We start from the raw sequence: 22,376 nt of genomic DNA, 5'->3' as shown, positions 1-22,376 counted from the left end.
TTTTAAAACCCTATATCATAATTCTGTAATTTTGTTAAAAAATAAATAAATCTAAAAGCACTTGTTACTACAAAAATCCAAACAAATGCCTTACCTTGCACACACAGACAGACGGACAGTAGTACGATTCCTGCCAGTATCCTGCTCATTTCCAGTGTGATAACAACTCCAGCTCGCTTGTCTCGGACTGGCAGGCTACCGCCGTCCCTGTCTCTCTTATACCACGGTGACACCTCCAGTACCTGCCCAGCTTTCTCGCGTGCCGCCAGCAGCCACCGACTGCCAATCACATACCTTGCTGTCACTGAAAATCAATGATAAAACAACAACTTGTGGGAGTACCAAGCCATCATTATTCTGTATCATGCTCGTAGTCTTCAGCCTGAGGGGAGAAAAGAACACGCAAATTTGCAGATATTTGACGATGCTTTGGGACCGTCTTGAGGAAAATTAAACAAGAATTTAAAATGTCAAATTTCTATGTGTAAAAGTGGGACGTGTGTTGATATTCAGCTTTGGCCACTCGAGGGAGTGTCAAATAGTGTGGCCTTTTTGTTGTAAAAGTGGTGGGCTAATTATTAATTAACAAAGGTTAATGGTAAAATGTTAGAGGATGTGGAAGGCTAGAGAGGTGGTGTTTAAACACAGGCAACTACTTAATTAATAGAGGCTAATTTATAGTGTCAAATGTTTTGAGAGACTATTAAAGTGGACACGTTAAGACAGGTTAGTGAAGAAGGCATGTCAGTGTGTATTGTGTGTATATAAGGTGATTTAGGGAAATAATGGAGCCTCTTTTAACTGGGGGGTGGGATGTAGCCCAGTGGTATAGCGCTCGCTTGATGTGCTGTCGGGTCTTGGATCGATCCCTGTCGGTAGCCACATTGAGCTATTTCTCGTTCCAGCTAGTGTACCATGACTGGTGTATCAAAGGCGGTTAATTGTATGTGCTATCCTGTCTGTGCATATATAAAAGATTCCTTGCTACTAATGGAAAAATGTAGCGGGTTTCATCTCTAAGATTAAATGTCAAAATGACCAAATGTTTGCCATCCAATGATTAGTAAATCAGTGTTCTCTAGTTAAACAAAAGAAACTTTTAACTGATGGTTGCTTTACAGATACATGTAGATCAGTGTGTACTAAATGTGCATGTATATTAGTTGAAAGTTTGTTTGTTTTAATGACACCACTAGAACACATTGACTTATTAATCATCAGCTATTGGATGTCAAATATCTGGTAATTCTGTCACATACATGTAGCCTTCAGAGAGAACCCTCAGCATTTTTGCAGCAAAGGATATTTTATATGCACTTTTCCACAGATAGAAGTGCACGTACTATGATCTTTGATATACCAGTCGATGGGCTAACTACATTATATTAAATAATTTTAATAAATAGTCGGTCTTTTTAAGATTGGTGTTTGATTAATCAAGGTGGTCACTTATATGTATACAGGTTTTACTATGTAAAACTTCAGTTAAATTTTTATATCTGGCCATACCTGTAATTTTCTGTAGTTTGTATAGGTGGCTAATATAAAACAATATTAATGAAACTCAGGGAATGGTATTGGGTGTACTGGTGGGGTGGGTTTGGGTTTTTTGGTTTGGGTTGGGTTTTTGGGTTTTTTGGTTTGGTTTTTAAGAAAACCAAATATTTAAGTAAAATGAATTTTTTTTTTAATCCAATAAAGTTATATATCTCAAAGTTAAAGTTTGTTTTCTTTAACACCACCACTAGAGCACATTGATTAATTAATCATTGTCTGTTGGATGTCAGACAGTTTGGTCATTCTGAGATGTAGTCTTTAGAGAAAAGCCAGGCACAATTTTCCATTAGCAACAAGATATCGTTTATATGCTTATAGTGGGTGGGATGCAGCCCAGTGATCAAGTGCTTACTCGATGCACGGTCGGCCTGGGATCGATCCCCATCTCGCTCCATTTCTCGCTCCAGCCAGTTCCAACCAGTGTACCACAACTGGACAAAGGTCGTGGTATGTGCTTTCCTGTTTGTGGGATAGTGCATATAAAAGATCCCTTGCTGCATTAAAAAATAATGTAGCGGGTTTCCTCTGATGACTACGAGTCAGAATTACCAAATGTTAACCGATGATTAATTAATCAGTGTGCTCCAGTACGTGGTGTCATTAAACAAAACAAACTTCTTTCTTTTCTTTTTTTAATATTAGTATTCCACATAAAGGATCACTTTCAGATATAGCTTTAGTATTTTACAATAATGTTAATATTATTATTACAATTTTTTTATGGAAATTATTTGTACTTTGACCAGATGACCAAACGAAAAACCAGTGGCAATGCTGTGATTTGTCAAATGGCAAACACACATTTCTTCTTTTATCTGAGTATAAAAGGCTGTTACATGTATAAGTTGTGAATGCACCATGGGGGTAAATGGATTTTTATGTACCTGCGGTGTGCTCTTTTAGCCCAAGCCAAACGTGAGAGTTAAAAGAGTTCTCAGAGGGTAGATAAAAACCATTTACCGTGAGTGATATGCTCCTGTTGTAAATGTATCTTCCAGACATGTTAACTGTATAAGCGGTATAACTATAACAAATTAACATCAGTTTGTAATAATTACTGATAATTTATTAATGAAAATACTTATCACGCGAATGCGAAAGAAATCACTGAGAGTGAAAAAAATTAGTTATAAAACATTATTAACTTCAGATGTGTTCAGTACATAATTGTGTGAAAGAGATAGCAATTAAAACACATAAAAAAAACTTTTGGAAATTAATGTAGTAAATAAATAACACAGTATAAACAATGATAAAAGCAAAAATAAGTTGTTTTGTTTTACAACGTCACTAGAGCACATTGATATATATATCATGGGCTATTGGATGTCAAACATATATAGTCTTAGAGAAGAAACCCGCTACATTTTTTTTCCATTAGTAGCAAGGGATCTTTTATATGCACCATCCCACAGACAGGATAACACATACCATGGCCTTTGCTATAGCAGTCATGGTGCACTGGTTAAAACGAGAAATAGCCCAATGGGCCCACTGATGGGGATCGATTCAAACCGACTGTGCATCAGACGGAAACTTTACCACTGGGCTATGTCCTGCCCCATGATAAGAACAATGATGAAACCAGACAATCTCAGAATAATTAGGCTGACCATGGGGGAAATCTTCTTTATTTAAATCAGGTTGACATTTTAGGTGGTACAGGTTTTAAAAGGAAACATATTTTATATAGTTAAACTAGTGTATTTTATTTATAATTATGATATGTATACTTACACTTGTAATTGATTTTGATTGTTGTTTTTAATCTATTTATTGCTCCAGCATTATTTAATGAGGTGACAGAAAAGTGGTGAAAATTACAGGTCGGGTATAAAATAATTTGACTCAGACTATTCAGAGGGTAAGGGCTTTGTGTCAGTGTAAATGAGATTAAAGTATTTTATATTAAAACAAGATTTTTGTTTTTAAATTTATTAATGTGTATTGAATTTAAAAAATTAAAAAGTGGTTCACAGTGGCATAATAAATATACTAAAATCTATCTATCAATTCATGTGGAAACCTCAACTTCATTAACATAAACTAGCAAAAAGGGTAATTCTATTAGCTTGAAAAAAAAAATGAAGCTAAAAATAACTGGTGAATCAAACTTGGGCCATTATTTATTTACATTTTTTAAAACAGAAACGGAGTGTTATAGAAGGTGTTTTCATGTGAGAACACACTGTACCGGTAAATGCTGTTAGTAATAAGTTTGAGATGATGACATGCATTTTTAGATTGCTCGTAGCACTGGAAGACATTCAAAGAGCTTCAGTCAGAGAAGCCACAGATGTCTAATAAGACATGTAGGAAGTTGTTTTTACCTTCAGGGGTGGAAACCTTATGTCTGTGCCCTGGGGTCAGACTAACACTGGTGTAGCCAGGCGGTTATATGGGGGGGGGGGGGGGGGTGTCACTCAAACAAACCCCAACCCTATGTAATCCCAATATTAGTTTCAAGTGGGTTTTTTATACTGCCATGATACTCAATGAACCTTTCTCTTTGTCATAAGAAGCCACCGTAACTGTGTACTCATCTTTTACATCAGAGGCTGGACATAGCCCAGTAGTAAGGTGCTCGCCTAATCGGTGGTCCGTCAAATATCGATCCCCATCACTGGGCTCATCGGGCTATTTGTTGTTCCAGCCACTCTCCACAATTGGCATAATAAAGGCTGTGGTATGTACAAAGGTACCATCCTGTCTGAGGGATACTGCATGTAAAATGTCCCTACTAATCTCAAAATGTATCCCATTGTGTGGTGGCAGCATCCTCAAATTTAGCCAGCAAATGTTTTGCTAATGTTTGTGAACTACGCTTGTAGTTGACTGGTTCCTGACATGGCCATTTGGTTTACAGTGAAGCGCATAAACCAGTTTAGCGGATGTTTTTCTGCTCTGTCTGGCTGAACTCAGCCCTGGTTTCCTCTCTTATTAATTATCTGTGTGGTCCTTAACCATGTCTGATGCCATATGATTAAAACGTGTTGAGTGTGTCATTAAATCAAACATTCCTTCATTCCTGTTACATCATCTTTGAATTATTACGGTGCATTGCGTACAATTCATTTGTTTTAAAAGTAGTTATCTTGGTCATATGTGGCCTCAATAACTGAATAAATGTCTTGTCTTGTTTTGAATTTCCTTATGTTTTAATATTTTATTAAATTTTTGCTGAGTTCATATTGGAAGCCAATATCTCAAAATTGGTTTGTGAAAATCAGTTTCAAAATGTATTCCGAGTGAATGCATGTACTTGTAAACTAATGTGTTTTCATGTTGTTTCAAGCCAGTCACACTCTTAACAATTTACACTTTCATTACAATATTCATTTCTCTAACTTTTAACTGTCATTGACTTTTACATGTAGCAAATACTAACCATGCCACATTACTGTTCATTTGATATTTTAAATGGCACATTAATGTGGCTACAAATGACATTTCAAAGGGGACTCTAACAAGACTTTAGGGCTACTATGCAACAATATTTAAAGTACATTATTGCTTAATATGAACAAGTATTGGTATATTTAATTTAATAAAATTGTAAAAATGTGTTATTAAATATACAAATGTATAATTTTGCTCATTCCACTGGAGGTGCAATGTAACTCAGCCAGTTGAGTGCTCTCTTGAGGTGCTTGCATTGCAGGATCGATCCATTCAACTGATTGGGCTTTTTCTCGTTCAACCAGTGCTTCACAACTGGTCAAAGACCATGGTATGTGTTTCCTGTCTGTGATAAGTGCATATAAAAGATCCCTTGCTGCTGATGGAAAAATGTAGCGGGTTTCCTCAGATGACTACATGTCAGAATTACCAAATGTTTGACATCCAATAGCTGATGATTAATTAATCAATGTGCTCTAATGTTGTTGTTAAACAAAACAGACTTTAACTTTCATTGTTCTGAATCTGCCATTTGGTGAGCAGGGTGTTACGTATAATAACGCGTCACTTCAGATCTTGCTCTTAGAACTGAAAACAGCATACCTGTCTGTTGATTTATGCGGAGTGATGAAATTGACATTTGTAGCAATGTTTTATAATTATATCCATCCCAGTAAGCTAGAAATAAGCTAACATTATTTTTGTATACAAAATAAATAACCATTGTCATTATATATTATGTAAGGACGGAATGTAGGCCAGTGGTAAAATGCTCATCTGATGCCTGGTCAATCTAGGATCGATACCAGTAAGTGGCCCATTGGGCTATTTCTCATTCCAGCCAGTGCACCACAACTGGTATATCAAAGGCTGTGTTAATGTGCTATCCTGTCTGTGGGATGATGCAAATAAAAGATCCCTTGCTACTAATGGAAAAAATGTAGCGGGTTTCCTATCTAAGACTCTATGGTAGAATTACCAAATGTTTGACATCCGATAACCGATGATAAATAAATGAATGTGTTTTAGTGGTGTCATTAAACAAAACAAACTTTAACTTTTTAATATATATATACATAATATTTACTGAAGTAGGTTGATTTTGCCATCTGGCCCTGTTTCATCTAAAAAGTTGAATAGAAGGGGTTGATGGTATTTAATTTGCTTCATTGCAACATACTACAGCCATTGAAATGCCAGTCCCTTGAAGGGGTTTGATCCTATAACCCAAGCAGTTCAGACAAGCACTGTTCTGACAGGTCTAGGTAAATGAAATACAAACACAGTGAACTCTTTAGTAGTCTTTTATTCCATTACAACACATGGTAGCTGATCAATGAATGTGCATTAAAGGTGCATTACCCAATCAAGTGGGCAAATGTATCCTTTATTTTATGCATCAGTGGAAACTGTTTCCCACAAACACCAGAGAAGTCATCAAGATCTAAGGCCCAGACGAAAATCCCACCAAAATCTTCGTTCACTACATACTGAACCTGAAAAACAACAACCCAGATACGTATCTATAAGAAGAATGTCTTGGTACAGTATCATTATCACAAACACTGTAAATACAATAAAAATAATAGAAACAATTCCTTTAACTATTTCATTAAATGAATAAACATAACTAGGGATTTTTAGAATTACTAAATAGACGATACTGCAAATATTGTGTAGTATGATCTTGATATTTGCTAAATAATAGAATATAATATTTGTTTAAGAGAGGCATATCAAAAATAGCTTCAGAAAATTAATTGAAAATTATTTCTCTTGGAACATAACTAGCAACTCATTTATTATCTGTTATAATATATAGAATATTATTGATCATAAGTGGCTTTAGAGAGGCAGAATAGCTGGGGTATAAAACAATAATAAACTCGGCAACAGTTATTATCAAGTTGATGCACTATTGATATAATTTTCATTAGGGACAAAACATTGATAGCAACTAAAAACTAGCTTATTTAATCTCTATTTACAGTATTGTTTATTAATAAGAACCTGATAACGATAGTTATAAGTGCATACCTTCTCTTCAATGCTTTTCTCGTCATCGTACCCCACCCAGCGATTGCCATCAACCAGGTATGGCACATGATACAGTTTGCACACCTACAGAATACAGTAAAACCTCTACATGGATGCTCATAGAATAAGTGAAAAAAGGGACTGTGAAAAACATATATATAAAATCAATATTGATAACACAAAGCTATGCATTACATTTTTGTATATTTTAAAAACATTTCCCATCATTTTCAAACTAAGGCTATACCAGCGGGTACACCTTCACAATTAGAAAGCAAAAATAAAAAGTCATTTATTCTCAGATAAGTTAAAAGTCAGTTTTCGGGCATTGTTTTAGGGTTTTTTTAGGATTCTTCTGAAATAATAAAAATTATATAATATATATGTTCCAGTATTTATTTCCATCAGTATATATAAGGATGAAAACAAATGCACAGATAACTCAGTGTCATTGGTGCTACGTCTATTATCACATCCAGGTTCTTTATCATCTGCAATTAATTGGCATCAAGCCGGATTACATCAAATATTAGCCTACCTGCTCGTTAATTATCTCATAGTTTGCTTCATTATTTCATAGGTGTCACAAGATGACAATAACATGTTTGTTTCAGGGGTGGGAGCTATATATTAATTTGATTTTCAACTGTGTGGAGGCCACTCACCTTCCTGGATTTCTTATACCCGGTACTTACAGGGTAGCAGGGGCAGGACGTAGCCCAGTGGTAAACCGTTCGCTTGATGCTCGGTCAGTCTAGGATCGATCCCCGTCGGTGGACCCATTGGGCTATTTCTCATTCCAGCCAGTGCTCCACAACTGGTATAACAAAGGCTGTGGTATGTACTATACTGTTTGTGGGATGGTGCATATAAAAGATCCCTTGCTGCTAATTAAAAAGAGTAGCCCATGAAGTGATGACAGCGTGTTTCCTCTCTCAATATCAGTGTGGTCCTTAACCATATATCTGACGCCATATAACCATAAGTAAAATGTGTTGAGTGCATCGTTAAATAAAACATTTCCTTCTTTGTTACAATGTACATCTAGCTTGTTTATGGGGCAGGACATAGCCCAGTGGTAAAGCGCTTGCCTGATGAACGTCGGTTTAGGATTGACTGCCCTTTCGGTGAGCCCATTGGGTTATTTCTCATTCCAGCCAGTGCACTAGAACTGGCATATTAAGGGCTGTGGTATGTACTATACTGTTTGTGGGATGGTGCATATAAAAAGAACCCCTGTTACTAATGGAAACATGTAGCAGGTTTCTTCTCTAAGACTGTATGTTAAAATGACCAAATGTTTGACATCCAATAACTGATGATTAATAAATTAATAAATGTGCTTTAGTGGTGGTGTTAAACAAAACAAACTTTAACTGTAGCTTGTTTATATCCACATCCTGTATATATCTGCATGAGGTCGAGTTGTGCCCAGGCCACATACATGTATCAGATGATTACCATATATTAATAAGAAGCATGTCTTAGAAAATAGTTATTTTTAGTGTGCCTGAATTTAAAACTATTGATTTTATATATGATTATGGATTGCAGTGTAAAAACCAGACTAATTTGTTTATTTAATACATGTATATGGGTATTATTCATTAGGAGGGGCAGGATGTAGCTCAGTCGGTTGAGTGATCACTTGAGGTGCTTGTGTCACAGGATCGAATCACCTCGGTGGATCCATTCAGCTGATTGAATTTTTTCTCGTTCCAACCAGTACACCACAAAGGCTGTGGTACATGTATGTGCTTTCCTGTCTGTGCATAACATGCATATAAAAGATCCCTTGCTGCATTAAGAAAATGTAGCTGGTTTCCTTTGATGACTATGTGTCAGAATTACCAAATGTTTGACATCCAATAGCCGATGATGATTAATTGATCAGTGTGCTTTAGTGGTGTCGTTAAACATAACAAACTTTTAACTCTTTATTCATGGGGAAGAAAAAGTCCATACCAAATGGAATACACATAATATATTATATAAACACTTTTATTCATATATATACATGTATAAGGTCCACAAATACAGTACTACACATTATTACCCATATGGTTGTGATGCATATCAAAGTGATATGTCCCACTAGAACGCCAAGTGGGATGTAACATTTTGAGACGTCATCGAATGGAGCACTACAACCTTACAGGAACGTCAACTAAACAAGTTGAGTGATATAAATTAAGATTGATTATGGGTAATAAATAGGATATTAAACTCGCAACCATTTCGTATCATGTTTATGTCCCTTGTAAAATAATTCAAAGCTTGTGACAGCTGAAAATTATTTCACTTGGGACATAAACATGATAAGAAATGGAAGTTTGTTTAATATCCTATAAATCCCTGACACTACCATAATAGTTAATAAAGTTTATTTTTAAAAACTAATAATAATACAGAGGGATGAGAATCTTATTGAGGAGCCACAGGATTCTGCAGATTTTGTGTTGCTCTTATAGCTTATTCGACAAAACTTTAAAGTGTTGTTTGTCAGTAATTCCAATTTGGCTTGATATAAAAACAACAGAAAACGTATTTTGGAGACAACAGAAATGTTCTATTTTTATATGCAGGTTGTAAAAAAAAATTGGTCAGTATGTACATGAATAAATAAAAAAGAAAAACTGACACAGTAAGAATGTAAGATATGGAGATTTCTGTTGTAGGGTGTATACTACCAAATCGAATCCCATAGACGACAATAGTAACATATGTGGCTAAAACTCCTACCTGCAACGTATCACATATCGATCGGACTTTAAACTTTTAGATCTGCGTTTAAAAATGGTCAAAATTACTTCTTTTTTAAAAAAATATTATTAAATAGTCCGATCCTCTCTTCTTTCTCTTATTTAATTTTGGACTGTCCTTCTAAAATGCTCCAAATTATATAAATATTCGGCCGAGCAGTCAATTCTTTTTATTTTTGGCTTGTAATCTTTTTATTTTTTTTATTTATTCTATTAACTTTTTTACTAATTGCTATTTTCAAAATTCTGCCCATTTTCAACCCCCCCTCCATCCCGAGTCAGGCCACCGATCTTATCGGAGGTCGGACTCGGGATGGGCGTGTTCGAAACCCTAGTGGTATATGGGCACGTTAAACTAGTTATCATCATCAGCAATGTATCAACCGACATAAATGCCATGGATATAAATACTACCACCCCTCACACTTAAAGTGAATCAGAAAAAATTGGGGGTCAAGCTGCTCGTTTCTGAGATAACGGGTAGCGTCTATGACTACCCTAGTTCCGCACAAAATTCGAGTACTTTTTTTTACAGGTACCCCATACATGTTTCAAGCACAAGGCTACTTGACACATTGGTACTAGATGAAATAAAATTGCATATTTTTTTTACCAGATGAAACTATTATTTTTTACAACCAACACACTCACATTTATAACCAATCACAGGACTTGTGGTGTTCACTTCTCTATCAAAAGTTTGGTGTACCTCGAACTTTGACCCAGCCGGAAGTTATTTGGTTTAGTACTACCTGTAGTGACTACGAATGGAGAATGTGTTGTAGTCATGTTTCATTGATATTGTATCAAATATGAAGATTGCTGTTATGTGCATACAACATATGGAGATATCTGTTGTAACCATGATTACTAGTAATTGATATTTTATAGGGGCGGGATGTAGTCCAGTGGTAAAACATTCACCTGATGTGCAGTCGATCTAGGATCGTCCCCATTGGGCTATTTCTTGTTCCAAACAGTGCACAATGACTGGTATATCAAAATTCATGGTATGTCCTATCCTGTCTTTGTAATGGTACATATAAAAGATCTCTTGCTACTAATGAAAACATATAGCAGGTTTTTTCTCTAAGACTATATGTAAAAATTACCAAATGTTTGACATCCAGTAGCCGATGATTAATAAATCAATGTGCTCTAGTCATATCATTAAACAAAACAAACTTTAAAACAAACTTTTTGATATTTTGATAGTTCATCATATTTGGAGATTTGTACTGTAGTCATTGCATGGGTGTCAGAATCTCATATTGGAGGAGGGACAAAGGGGGGGATCATCCTCTTGCTACTATAAGGCCCGCTTATCATTTAACTCATTTCCACGCATGTTTTATGATGTGTGTTTCTGCATTTGGAAATGCGCTTTTCCATATCTGTGTTTTTGCAAGTGGATTACTATAAAATATTTTACGTTGTTGGAGTGTACTTTAAACGCACAGACAAATCTTTCATCACATATATGGAAAAGGTCTTATATAAATACACTGTAATGATAAAGTTGCAGGTGAAATCGCGTTTATTGAAAGCGGGCCTTCAAGTGTTCTTGCTGAAATGTTGACACCTCGTCTCCGATTCATTCAGATATGAAGATTTTGTTTTGAACACTAAAAATTGGTATTGTTTCAGATATGGAGCATTGACAACATGATCTGTAGCCAGACACTGGTGCAGTAACAAGTTCTCTTGTAATTGTTTCAGATATGGAGCATGGACAACATGATCTGTACCCAGACACTGGTGCAGTAACAAGTTCTCTTATAATTGTTTCAGATATGGAGCATGGACAACATGATCTGTACCCAGACACTGGTGCTGTAACAAGTTCTCTTATAATTGTTTCAGATATGGAGCATGGACAACATGATCTGTACCCAGACACTGGTGCGGCACCAGGGCAGTGTGGCGTGTCTGACTGTGTCACGAGGACGAATCTTCTCCGGGGCTGTCGACAGTCAGGTCAAGGTCAGTACAATCTGTAATATAGTAAAGCTGTTTTAAAAACATGGGCAGGATGTAGCTCAGTAGTAGAGTGCTGTCCTGAGGTGCAGTAGCTTACAGGGTCAATTGCTGGGTCACAGAGTCAATTGCTGGGTTGCAGGTTCAATTGTTGGGTCACAGTGTTTCTAGGTCACAGAGGCAATTGCTGGGTTGCAGAGTCAATTGCCGGGTTGCAAGTTCAATTGCTGGTCACAGGATCGTTCATCAGTTTGCAGGGTCAATTGTCAGGTTACAGAGTCAGTTACCAAGTCACACGGTTAATTACCAGGTTGCAGGGTCAATTATGGTCACAGAGTCAATTGCTGAGTTGCAGGTTCAATTGTTGGGTCACAGTGTTTCTAGGTCACAGAGGCAATTGCTGGGTTGCAGAGTCAATTGCCGGGTTGCAGGTTCAATTGCTGGTCACAGGATCGTTCATCAGTTTGCAGGGTCAATTGTCAGGTTACAGAGTCAGTTACCAAGTCACACAGTTAATTTCCAGGTTGCAGGGTCAATTATGGTGTTTAAGGGTCACATGGTCAATTGTTGAGTCAATTGTCAGGTTACAGGGTCATTTGCCGAGACACAGGGTTAATTACCAGGTTGTAGGGTCAATTACTGTCACAGGATCAATTGTTGCATCTGTGTCTCAACTAGTTCTTCCACATCTGGTACATCAAAGGCTGTAGTATATATTGACCTGTCTAGGGGAAAGCTTATTCAAAGGCTGTAGTATATATTGACCTGTCTGGGGGAAAGCTTATTTAAAGACTGTGGTATATATTGACCTGTCTAGGGGAAAGCCTATTCAAAGGCTGTGATATATATTGACCTTTCTAGGGGAAAGCTTATTCAAAGGCTGTGGTATATATTGATCTATCTAGGGGAAGCTTATTCAAAGGCTGTGGTATATATATTGACCTTTCTAGGGGAAAGCTTATTCAAAAGGCTGTGGTATATATTGACCTGTTTAGGGGAAGGTTATTCAAAGGCTGTGGTACATGTATATATTGACCTGTCTAGGGGAAAGCTATTCAAAGGCTGTGGTATATATTGACCTTTCTAGGGGAAGCTTATTCAAAGGCTGTGGTACATATTGACCTGTCTAGGGGAAAGCTTATTCAAAGGCTTTGGTATATATTGACCTTTCTAGGGAAAGATTATTCAAAGGCTTTGGTATATATTGACCTTTCTAGGGAAAGATTATTCAAAGGCTGTGGTATATATTGACCTGTCATGGGGAAAGCTTATTCAAAGGCTCAGGGGTTGAAATTTAAAAAAAATTACCACTATCCCAAAGGAAAAGTGAATTTCAAAAAACACTATTCCGTCTAAAAATGTACTATCCCTTCAATTATTAATGTACCATTAGTTTTCCTGACTGTGCTGCGTCGCCCTGTACAACATTGCGTAACGAACAATTGTTTATATACCAGTCTATGCTGCGTACTAGCTGGAATTACAAACGAACTCCTCCAAACATTAGTCTCGATCAAAAAGACGTTTATTTTGTACCAGTAAGTGGATGAGAAAGGTCTTAGTAGCGTGAGGATTTGTTCTGAAGAAAAATGTAGCTGAAGAAAAAGTGTAAGCGGAATAGTCTCAGGCGATTTTCGGTATTCCGTGCTTTATTTTCACTTTCATGACGGAATATTGGAAGAATTGTTTTACTCTTCTCTTTCGAAATTTACTACATGTATTTGCGGAACAGCGGAATAGCGTAAAATTTGACCCCTGAGGCTGTGGTAATATTGACCTGTCTAGGGGAAGCTTATTCAAAGGCTGTGGTATATATTGACCTGTCATGGGGAAAGCTTATTCAAAGGCTGTGGTATATATTGACCTGTCTAGGGGAAGCTTATTCAGAGGCTTTGGTATATATTGACCTGTCTAGGGGAAGCTTATTCAGAGGCTGTAGTATATATTGACCTGTCTAGGAGAAAGCTTATTCAAAGGCTGTGGTATATACTGACCTGTTATGGGGAAGCTTATTCAGAGGCTGTCGTATATATTGACCTGTTTAGAATAAAGCTTATATAAAAGATCCCTTGTTGCCCTGTTCAGTAGGAGTAGCTTGTGAGGTGGCAGTATCCTTCCTTGCAGTCTCTCCATGTCTCAACCAAAATGTCAAAATAACCATATCGTTAGTCTTAGCATAATTAGCTAACCCATTTTAGAGCTTTTAAGGAAAATGTTAAAAACAACTTTTTATACAAACAGAAATGAATTCTTTAAAGATTAATTGAATTTTTTTTTTTAAGAATTAGTTTCTGTTTGTATCTGTTGGTTTTTCCATTTTTCTCGAAAGCTTCAAAAAATTAGTTATATCATTATGCAAAGAGGCTGACAATATTTATTATGTTAACCACCAAAATAGCCATAGTTTAAAGTGACAGATGGTGTTAACATTATATTTATATCAGAAATCACTGAACATCTTCGGATATGGACATCGGATTTGTAGCAAGGGATATTTTATATAGTTTAAAGTGACAGATGGTGTTAACATTATATTTATATCTGAAATCACTGAACATCTTCGGATGTGGACATCGGATTTGTAGCAAGGGATATTTTACATAGTTTAAAGTGACAGATGGTGTTAACATTATATTTATATCTGAAATCACTGAACATCTTCGGATGTGGACATCAGATTTGTAGCATGGGATATTTTACATAGTTTAAAGTGACAGATGGTGTTAACATTATATTTATATCTGAAATCACTGAACATCTTCGGATGTGGACATCAGATTTGTAGCAAGGGATATTTTACATAGTTTAAAGTGACAGATGGTGTTAACATTATATTTATATCTGAAATCACTGAACATCTTCGGATGTGGACATCAGATTTGTAGCAAGGGATATTTTACATAGTTTAAAGTGACAGATGGTGTTAACATTATATTTATATCTGAAATCACTGAACATCTTCGGATGTGGACATCAGATTTGTAGCAAGGGATATTTTATATAGTTTAAAGTGACAGATGGTGTTAACATTATATTTATATCTGAAATCACTGAACATCTTCGGATGTGGACATCAGATTTGTAGCAAGGGATATTTTACATAGTTTAAAGTGACAGATGGTGTTAACATTATATTTATATCTGAAATCACTGAACATCTTCGGATGTGGACATCGGATTTGTAAAATTTGTTTGCGTAAATGATCCCCCCTACCAGGTTACTTGTACTCTGTGAAAGACAGGAATATATTAATCTACTTTTTAGCTATTCAACCAAATGAAACTCCCTTGTTGCTAAGAGGGTATTCATTTGACAGAATGGAACCAATTTACTTTCCAACTTTGTTATGGGTGTGGGTAATACATACGGTACAGTAACAGCATTCATCAGTTTCTCTAAGATAGTGACAGAAAACGAGTAGGAAACGTTTGGAAAATATAACCATGAATAATTTTGGGTGTGCATCCTTCCAAGAAATTACATTTAGTTTTTCCTGTTATTATTCCAATAATGGCACTAGATTACTTAGAACAGTTGAGATATGCATTAACAGACTTGGTTTAAGAGCATCAATCTGTCATGTAACTCTAACCATTTAAAGAGTCATGTACATGTTTGTCAAACCAAACAGTTGCTGATGTTCTGCAAGTGGCGACATGCGACAGGAAACACTTGATTTGTGCGAACTAGTCATAAAGAACAAATTAAGCTCTATAACCATGGGTAACCAACTGGAGGTGCAACTGTTTTCCAGAGTAATACAGCACCAAGTGTATCATTATTAACTGGAACCAAGGCTGGGCTTAATACCAAAAGAATTGACGTGTTGCAACCCTACCCACAATTTCTTGTGATAATGGGTTTGCCTCATTTTGACCAAATATACCCATAGATGCCACTTTTCCGGTGGCAGTGGTAATGGCTGCATTATAGTTTTCCGGTGGCAGTGGTATAATGGCTGCATTAACTCCCGTTCGACATGTGTATTAAGGTACGGCATTTTAACTCAGTTTCTCAGAAACTGTAATTATCCCTCGACTAGTGAAATTTGAATTACTGCTGCACATATGGATGTACATCTCGGTGCATGTTATTAAAACAAATTACTGGGGTTACTTTTCTTTCTTTCTGGGGTTTTTTTTTTTTTCCTTCTTCTTTTTTTTTTTAATATAGAAAGCTATATTTTGTACAGGTAGATTACTAAGATGTTGTTTTTTAGGAGTGGCAGGATGTTGTTTTTTTAGGAGGGGTAGGATGTTATTTTTTAGGAGGGGTAGGATGTTGTTTTTTAGGTGGGGCTATTTCTCATTCCAGCCAGTGCACCATGACTGGTATATCAAAGGCCATGGTATGTACTACCCTGTCTGTGGGATTGTGCATATAAAAGATCCCTTGCTGCTAATTGAAAAGAGTAGCCCATGAAGTGGCGATAGCGGGTTTCCTCTCTCAATATCTGTGTGGTCCTTAACTATATAACCATAAATAAAATGTGTTGAGTGCGTCGTTAAATAAACTATTTCCTTCCTTCCTTTTAGGAGTGGGGTTAACCAACACTAAAGAGGGCCTAGTAAGTTGACAAACTTGTGCCCAGTCCTTTTGTTGTTTATGTAATAAAATATTTTTCCAGTCAACAAACATTGGGAATCTGTAGATGGGCATCTGAAGTCTGATGTTCATCCCTATACTGTCTGACCACTGTGCCTAATTAGAATAATTTGTGACTGAGAATTCCCATCAGCTTCCTCACTCAATGGCAGTCAGACACTACAGGTCAATCATTTGGGTCCAGCGTCTGAACCACGTAGTACTCCATCACTGAGAAAACATTCAGCTGATAAATGACTAAAGATTGTTCACATTATTGCATGCAAGATGTTTGTGTGGATTAAACTGGCGTCTACATGTTCTACGTATAAAAAAAAAACCAAATTGGTATAATAAACAAATTTATTTTGCCTATGGTATTTTGGTTACAGGATAAAATCACCTTGATATACCCATTTTCTCCCTACCCCCCCCCCCCCATCTCAACCTGTGCACCATAATTGGTATGTCAAAGATTGTGGCATGTGCTGTCTTGTTTGGAAATTTGTATATAAAAATCCATTCTTGATAATGGAAAAATGTAATGTGTAATGACGTCAGAATTATCAAATGTTTTGATATCCACTAACCAATATTAGTAAATTACTGTGCTCTAGTGGTATCATTAAAAAATTTTTTTTAATATATATCGATTGTAATTATTGTTATATCATAATCAAAACATAGCATAAATATAGAAGTGTATAGGATTTCTTTGCCTGTTTTTTTTTGTAAATAGAAGCAAGCTTTAAAAAATATATCGTTATAACATGGCCAAATCATAATTATTAAACAAAAACCCTCTTTTTTTCATTGCCATAAGTCATCAAGAGAAATTGGTAACTATTTATATGTTTTGTGGTACTGAAGTTATGATCTGCAACCACTAACAACTAACCCACTGTCCTGGACAGACAGCTCAGATAGCTGACGTGTGTGCCCAGGACAGCGTGCTTGAACCTTAATTGGATATAAGCACAAAAATAAGTTGAAATGAAATTAAATGCAATTTTGTCCAACTCTTGACACTCGACCCGACAGGGCTCCGTACACAACAGGGCTCCATACACGACAGGGCTCCATACACGACAGGGCACCATACACGAGTGTTGATAAACACTTGAATAAACAATTGATTGCAATGATATTTCATTGAGACAGGACAATGATTGTAACCATTTGCAAACTCTGGGTTGATCCTTTGTTTTAATTAGAGTGTAATGCCTTGATAGCTTTCTCACCAAGAATCGTGAACAACTATTTAATCTTGTGACTGGCTCATGCAGTGGCTTTGAATGAATGTCTAGCCTAATGGAGTGGTGCATGCAAGTGACAATTTTTTATTAAATTTGAGACCGGTTCAAGTCTTGAGATTCAAAATGCGCATCAGTTTATTGATCTAGACAAATAAACATGTGCAGATGCACTGACAAAAGTGGGACCGGCAAACAAACGTTTTTAAAAAATAATGTCAGTCTCGGAGATCAAGAATCAGTCCCAGACCAGGAAAAAAGAGCTTTTCCTCACTCCTGATATGTAATATTATAAGATTCAATCATATGTGGTTATGTGGGATAGAAAAAGTACACCTGAGGTGGTAAAAATTTCGACCTGGGACGAGGCTTGCCAAGTCTCATGGTTGAAATTTTCACCACCTCGAGGGTGTACTTTTTCTATCCCACATAACCACATATGATGGAGTTTTTTTCTCTTATTCATTCGGTAAATAAACCATTATTTTACACGAACAGACAAAGATGGCTGAACAAGTAACTTTTTTATTTGACCATTTTGTCATAAATAAACTACACTATCGTATTTTACGTGTTTGTTTCATGTGTTAAATAAAATTTAACACTACAAATTAACAAATTAGCTTTTAAAATGAAGGTTTTAATAACAAAATATTAATTTAAACCTGTGTCTAATGACCTCACATCACCACCTCACATTAGTATGATGTCATATATTACCTACGACGTCATGTTAAACGCCAGCTCGTGATATCCCATGTAAGATAGAAATTTCTTACATGGCTTTCTTTCATGGGATAGCTCTGTTCCATATACTTGATGATGAGAGAAATAACGCTGCATGCATTCCTTCTAGTGAGATATTATATATCAGCTGTGATGTGAAGATACAAAATAAAATGCAGTGAATTTTATAATGATTACACTACAATTATAAGTATGATTGAATTAGAAAATATTTCTGGCACTCATCCTTTTGTAGATGTTTCTTTTGATGCTTATCTCATGAAAATCAATCGATGGAGCTCGCTAAAGCTTGCTTCGATGATTTATTTTGTTGAGACTCGTGTCAGGAAAACTATCTACAAAAGGACAAGAACTATTATTCTCATGGCTATTGTTATTATCGTGTGACATCGCCTTAAAAGTTTGATAAGCATGGGGCCTGGTCACCTTCTGGTCCATATTCCTGAATTTCCCAGCCATCCCCAATCTCCAACTTCCCAATCATCACTCCCACTGTTGCGATAATCCTACTAACTACAGAGCAGTTATAGAGGTATGATCTAATTCAGAAGACAAACTCGGCAACAGTCGGGCCTCAATGGAGAGAGCGGGGGTGGCTCCGTAATGCTGTTAGGACAGAGCTTCCTCTGTTAGCATTGCAGATGAGTGGCCAGAAATATTCTTTAAATTCCCTGCCATTCAAATAACGGCATTCAGCTGAGCTGTATCAAGATGTGATGAATCGCTCTCTCTTAAGTTTGTTTGGACAATTTGCAAATATTCTCAGAATCTATGAAACCAATTTTAGTGTCTTCGAGTTGTCCAAATAAATGTCCCCGAATCTCCTAACTGTCCGTATTTACAAAGACTCCAAAGACAGATCTATCTGACTCCAGTGTGAATATGTTCGGTCTGTAATTATGTGCTTGTCACCCAAAATGAGTTTCTACTCGGAGACTCGGCGACAATATGATTGCCTTGCTCATAAAACGTGTTATTGTGAAACTCTAGTACAGTTTGATCAGGGAGTATAAAGACTTCAGTGAACTCCACATGTTGGTTCAAATGTTGGCAGTGAGACAAGAGACAGGAAGCAAGAACAATAACTGTCATATTTTATGGACAATGACTTTAAAGCAAAGCTCAGAGAAACATCAAAATCATTAGCGTATCCGTAATTATCTGTACAGGGCAGAGGATAGGGGATATGTGCAAAGCCATGAAAACAAGTGATAATTACAAAATCAATGCAGATTATTACATGTTCATCCATCTACTTTGCAGGGGGCGGGACGTAACTCAGTGGTACAGCACTCGCCTGATGCACATTCGATCTAGGTTCGATCCCAGTAGGTGGGCCCATTGGGCTATTTCTCGTTCCAGCCAGTGCTCCACAACTGATGTAACAAAGGCCGTGGTATATACTATCCTGTCTGTGGAATGGTGCATATAAAAGATCCCTTGCTGCTAATCGAAAAGAGTAGCTCATGAAGTGGCGACAGTGGGTTTCCTCTCTCAATATCTGTGTGGTCCTTAACCATATGTCCGACGCCATATAACCATAAATGAAATGTGTTGAGTGTGTCATTAAATAAAACATTTCCTTCCATCTACTTTGCCACTTCCGGTTTAGAGAAGTTTCACTGTATTTGGTGTGGTAGAGAGAAAGAGGTGGGTGGTTGAGAGAGAAAGAGGTGGGTAGTGGGGGTGGTAGAGAGAAAGAGGTGGGTGGTGGAGAGAGAAAGAGGTGGGTAGTGGGATGGTAGAGAGAAAGAGGTGGGTGGTGGAGAGAGAAAGAGGTGGGGGATGGTAGAGAGAAAGAGGTGGGTGGTGGAGAGAGAAAGAGGTGGGTAGTGGGGGTGGTAGAGAGAAAGAGGTGGGTGGTGGAGAGAGAGAGAGAAAGAGGTGGGGGATGGTAGAGAGAAAGAGGTGGGTGGTGGAGAGAGAAAGAGGTGGGTGGTGAGAAAGAGGTGGGTGGTGGAGAGAGAAAGTGGTGGGTGGTAGAGAGAAAGAGGTGGGTGTATGGAGAGAGGAAGAGGTGGGTGGTGGAGAGAGGAAGAGGTGGGTGGTGAGAAAGAGGTGGGTGGTGGAGAGAGAAAGAGGTGGGTGGTGAGAAAGAGGTGGGTGGTGGAGAGAGAAAGAGGTGGGGGATGGAGAGAGAAAGAGGTGGGGGATGGTAGAGAGAAAGAGGTGGGTGGTGGAGAAAGGGGTGGGTGGTGAGAAAGAGGTGGGTGGTGGAGAGAGAAAGAGGTGGGTGGTGGAGAGAGAAAGAGGTGGGTGGTGGAGAAAGGGGTGGGTGGTGAGAAAGAGGTGGGTGGTGAGAAAGAGGTGGGTGGTGGAGAGAGAAAGAGGTGGGTGGTGGAGAGAGAATATCCGCTGCCACCACAGATGTTAATTATACTTCTTACACACCCGTTGGTGAGAACACCATGCATTATTTTTGATAACACATGGGTTGTTAATACAGGTACGTGTGTTAACAATTTCAAGACATACGACTGACTGCTCCTAGGTGATGATTATAGGTCGCCAGTGTAATGCAGCCAACGAAAAACAACACAGTGGAAATAGATTACACTGTGACCTATAGTTAACCTGACAATCATGTGTCTGTGACGCGTAAGTTCGCTACAAGTGCAATGGCTGTAAATAACTTTCAGTCGAAAAAGATGTTAAAATTTGCTTAAAACCTGTTTTTTTGAGGATATGTAAGAAATAGAATAATACATTTGTGTCCGTTAGATACCATTTATCTCACAACTCGTTTAAAAACATATCAAACTTGCTTTCGTACTTTAAATACATTTTAAAACAACTTGTGAGATAAATGGTATCTAACGGCCAATCGTGTGGTATTCTCTATATATAAAGAAGCAAAGGATCTTTTATATGCACTTTCCAATAGACAGGATGATGCATACCACAGCCTTTAATGTACTAGTCATGGAGTAGGAGTCGGTTGGGACTAATAATGCCACTGAATGCTGTTATAAAGATTATGGACAGTGTAAAAAAAAAAAATGTATTCAAGAGAGACAGTTGATAGATAATTTCTGTTTTATTTTATTTCAGGTGTGGCAATAACAGCAGACATTCTAACTGGATGAAATTGAATTGTGTATGAACCACTAACCTATCAAAGCTTCCAGCACCTGGTTCACAGTGTTCCACATATTAATTAAACCAGCATACCCTTGGTTTGGAATGATTATAAGACTTAGTGCTTTAACAAGGAATTGGACTGAAGAGGTTTGAATGCAGCCCTCTACGACATACCAGTGAGGGGGGTGTCTGTTCTAGAAGGATGTATACTTACCACACACATCAAAGACTGCACGACACTTTGACCAGTTACTCGTGATTTAGTCTGGCACTAATATTTCAATCATAAACAATATTAGTTCATCAAATACATTGTATATATTCAAATCATTAACAAAATTACTTTAGTGTGATTTAAAACAGAATAATGGCTAAAAGAAATGTTCTTCCCACATTCTCAAAGGCTGCACAAATCTTGTCCTGTTCTTATAAATGTTTTAAAGTCTGGACTTGGGTTTAACAAAATCTAAAGATTTTAATGTGAAAGTAACACCACATGAATAGTATGCAGCATTATAAAGTTTTTATAAACCAGGTTTTTGGGTTTTTTTTTTTTAATGTGTTATCTTGGCCTGGCTCTAAACTGACAATCAGTTTGGTTTAAACGCACAACTCTGGTAGTAAGTAGAACCATTGTTTTAAAACTTATTCAGATGTGTGGAGATAGAACAAAACGAAATAAATACAGAATGGAGTAGTTGACATAGAGAATAACTAGTTAATGACATCGGATATCTGCTTTATCCTGTGAAGGTAAGAATAGGAATTTCTCATTCTGCCTTAACAGGATAAAACAGATATCCGACGTCAGTAACTTGTTATTATTTTTATCCTGCAGACCATAAAAATTAAGGGGTAAAGCTATTATTTCTGTTATTTAAACCGCATTGTACGATCTGCTAGTATACGTTTATGACTGTGCTTTAATCAGTCATCATAATCTGTCAATAGAAACAGTGGTTGCAGGATAAAAACCAG

General features: G+C 37.0%; 1 protein-coding gene across 1 annotated transcript in view; it reads left to right on the top strand.

Moving 5' to 3' along the window:
* The window catches only part of LOC121379396 (E3 ubiquitin-protein ligase TRAF7-like), a 104,548-nt gene extending 82,618 nt beyond the window's left edge, over positions 1-21,930 (top strand). The window contains exons 21-22 of the mRNA XM_041507993.1: positions 11,619-11,738; positions 21,369-21,930. Of these exons, the coding sequence (XP_041363927.1) occupies positions 11,619-11,738; positions 21,369-21,380 (132 nt within the window). The 3' untranslated portion in view covers positions 21,381-21,930. The remainder of the gene's footprint in view (positions 1-11,618; positions 11,739-21,368) is intronic.
* The last annotated feature ends 446 nt before the right edge of the window (positions 21,931-22,376 follow it).

Source organism: Gigantopelta aegis, chromosome 8, assembly GCF_016097555.1.
Source record: "Gigantopelta aegis isolate Gae_Host chromosome 8, Gae_host_genome, whole genome shotgun sequence".
Classification (NCBI taxonomy): Eukaryota; Metazoa; Mollusca; class Gastropoda; order Neomphalida; family Peltospiridae; genus Gigantopelta; species Gigantopelta aegis.
The sequence above is the reverse complement of the archived record's forward strand: the minus strand, read 5'-3'. Positions and strand labels throughout refer to the sequence as shown.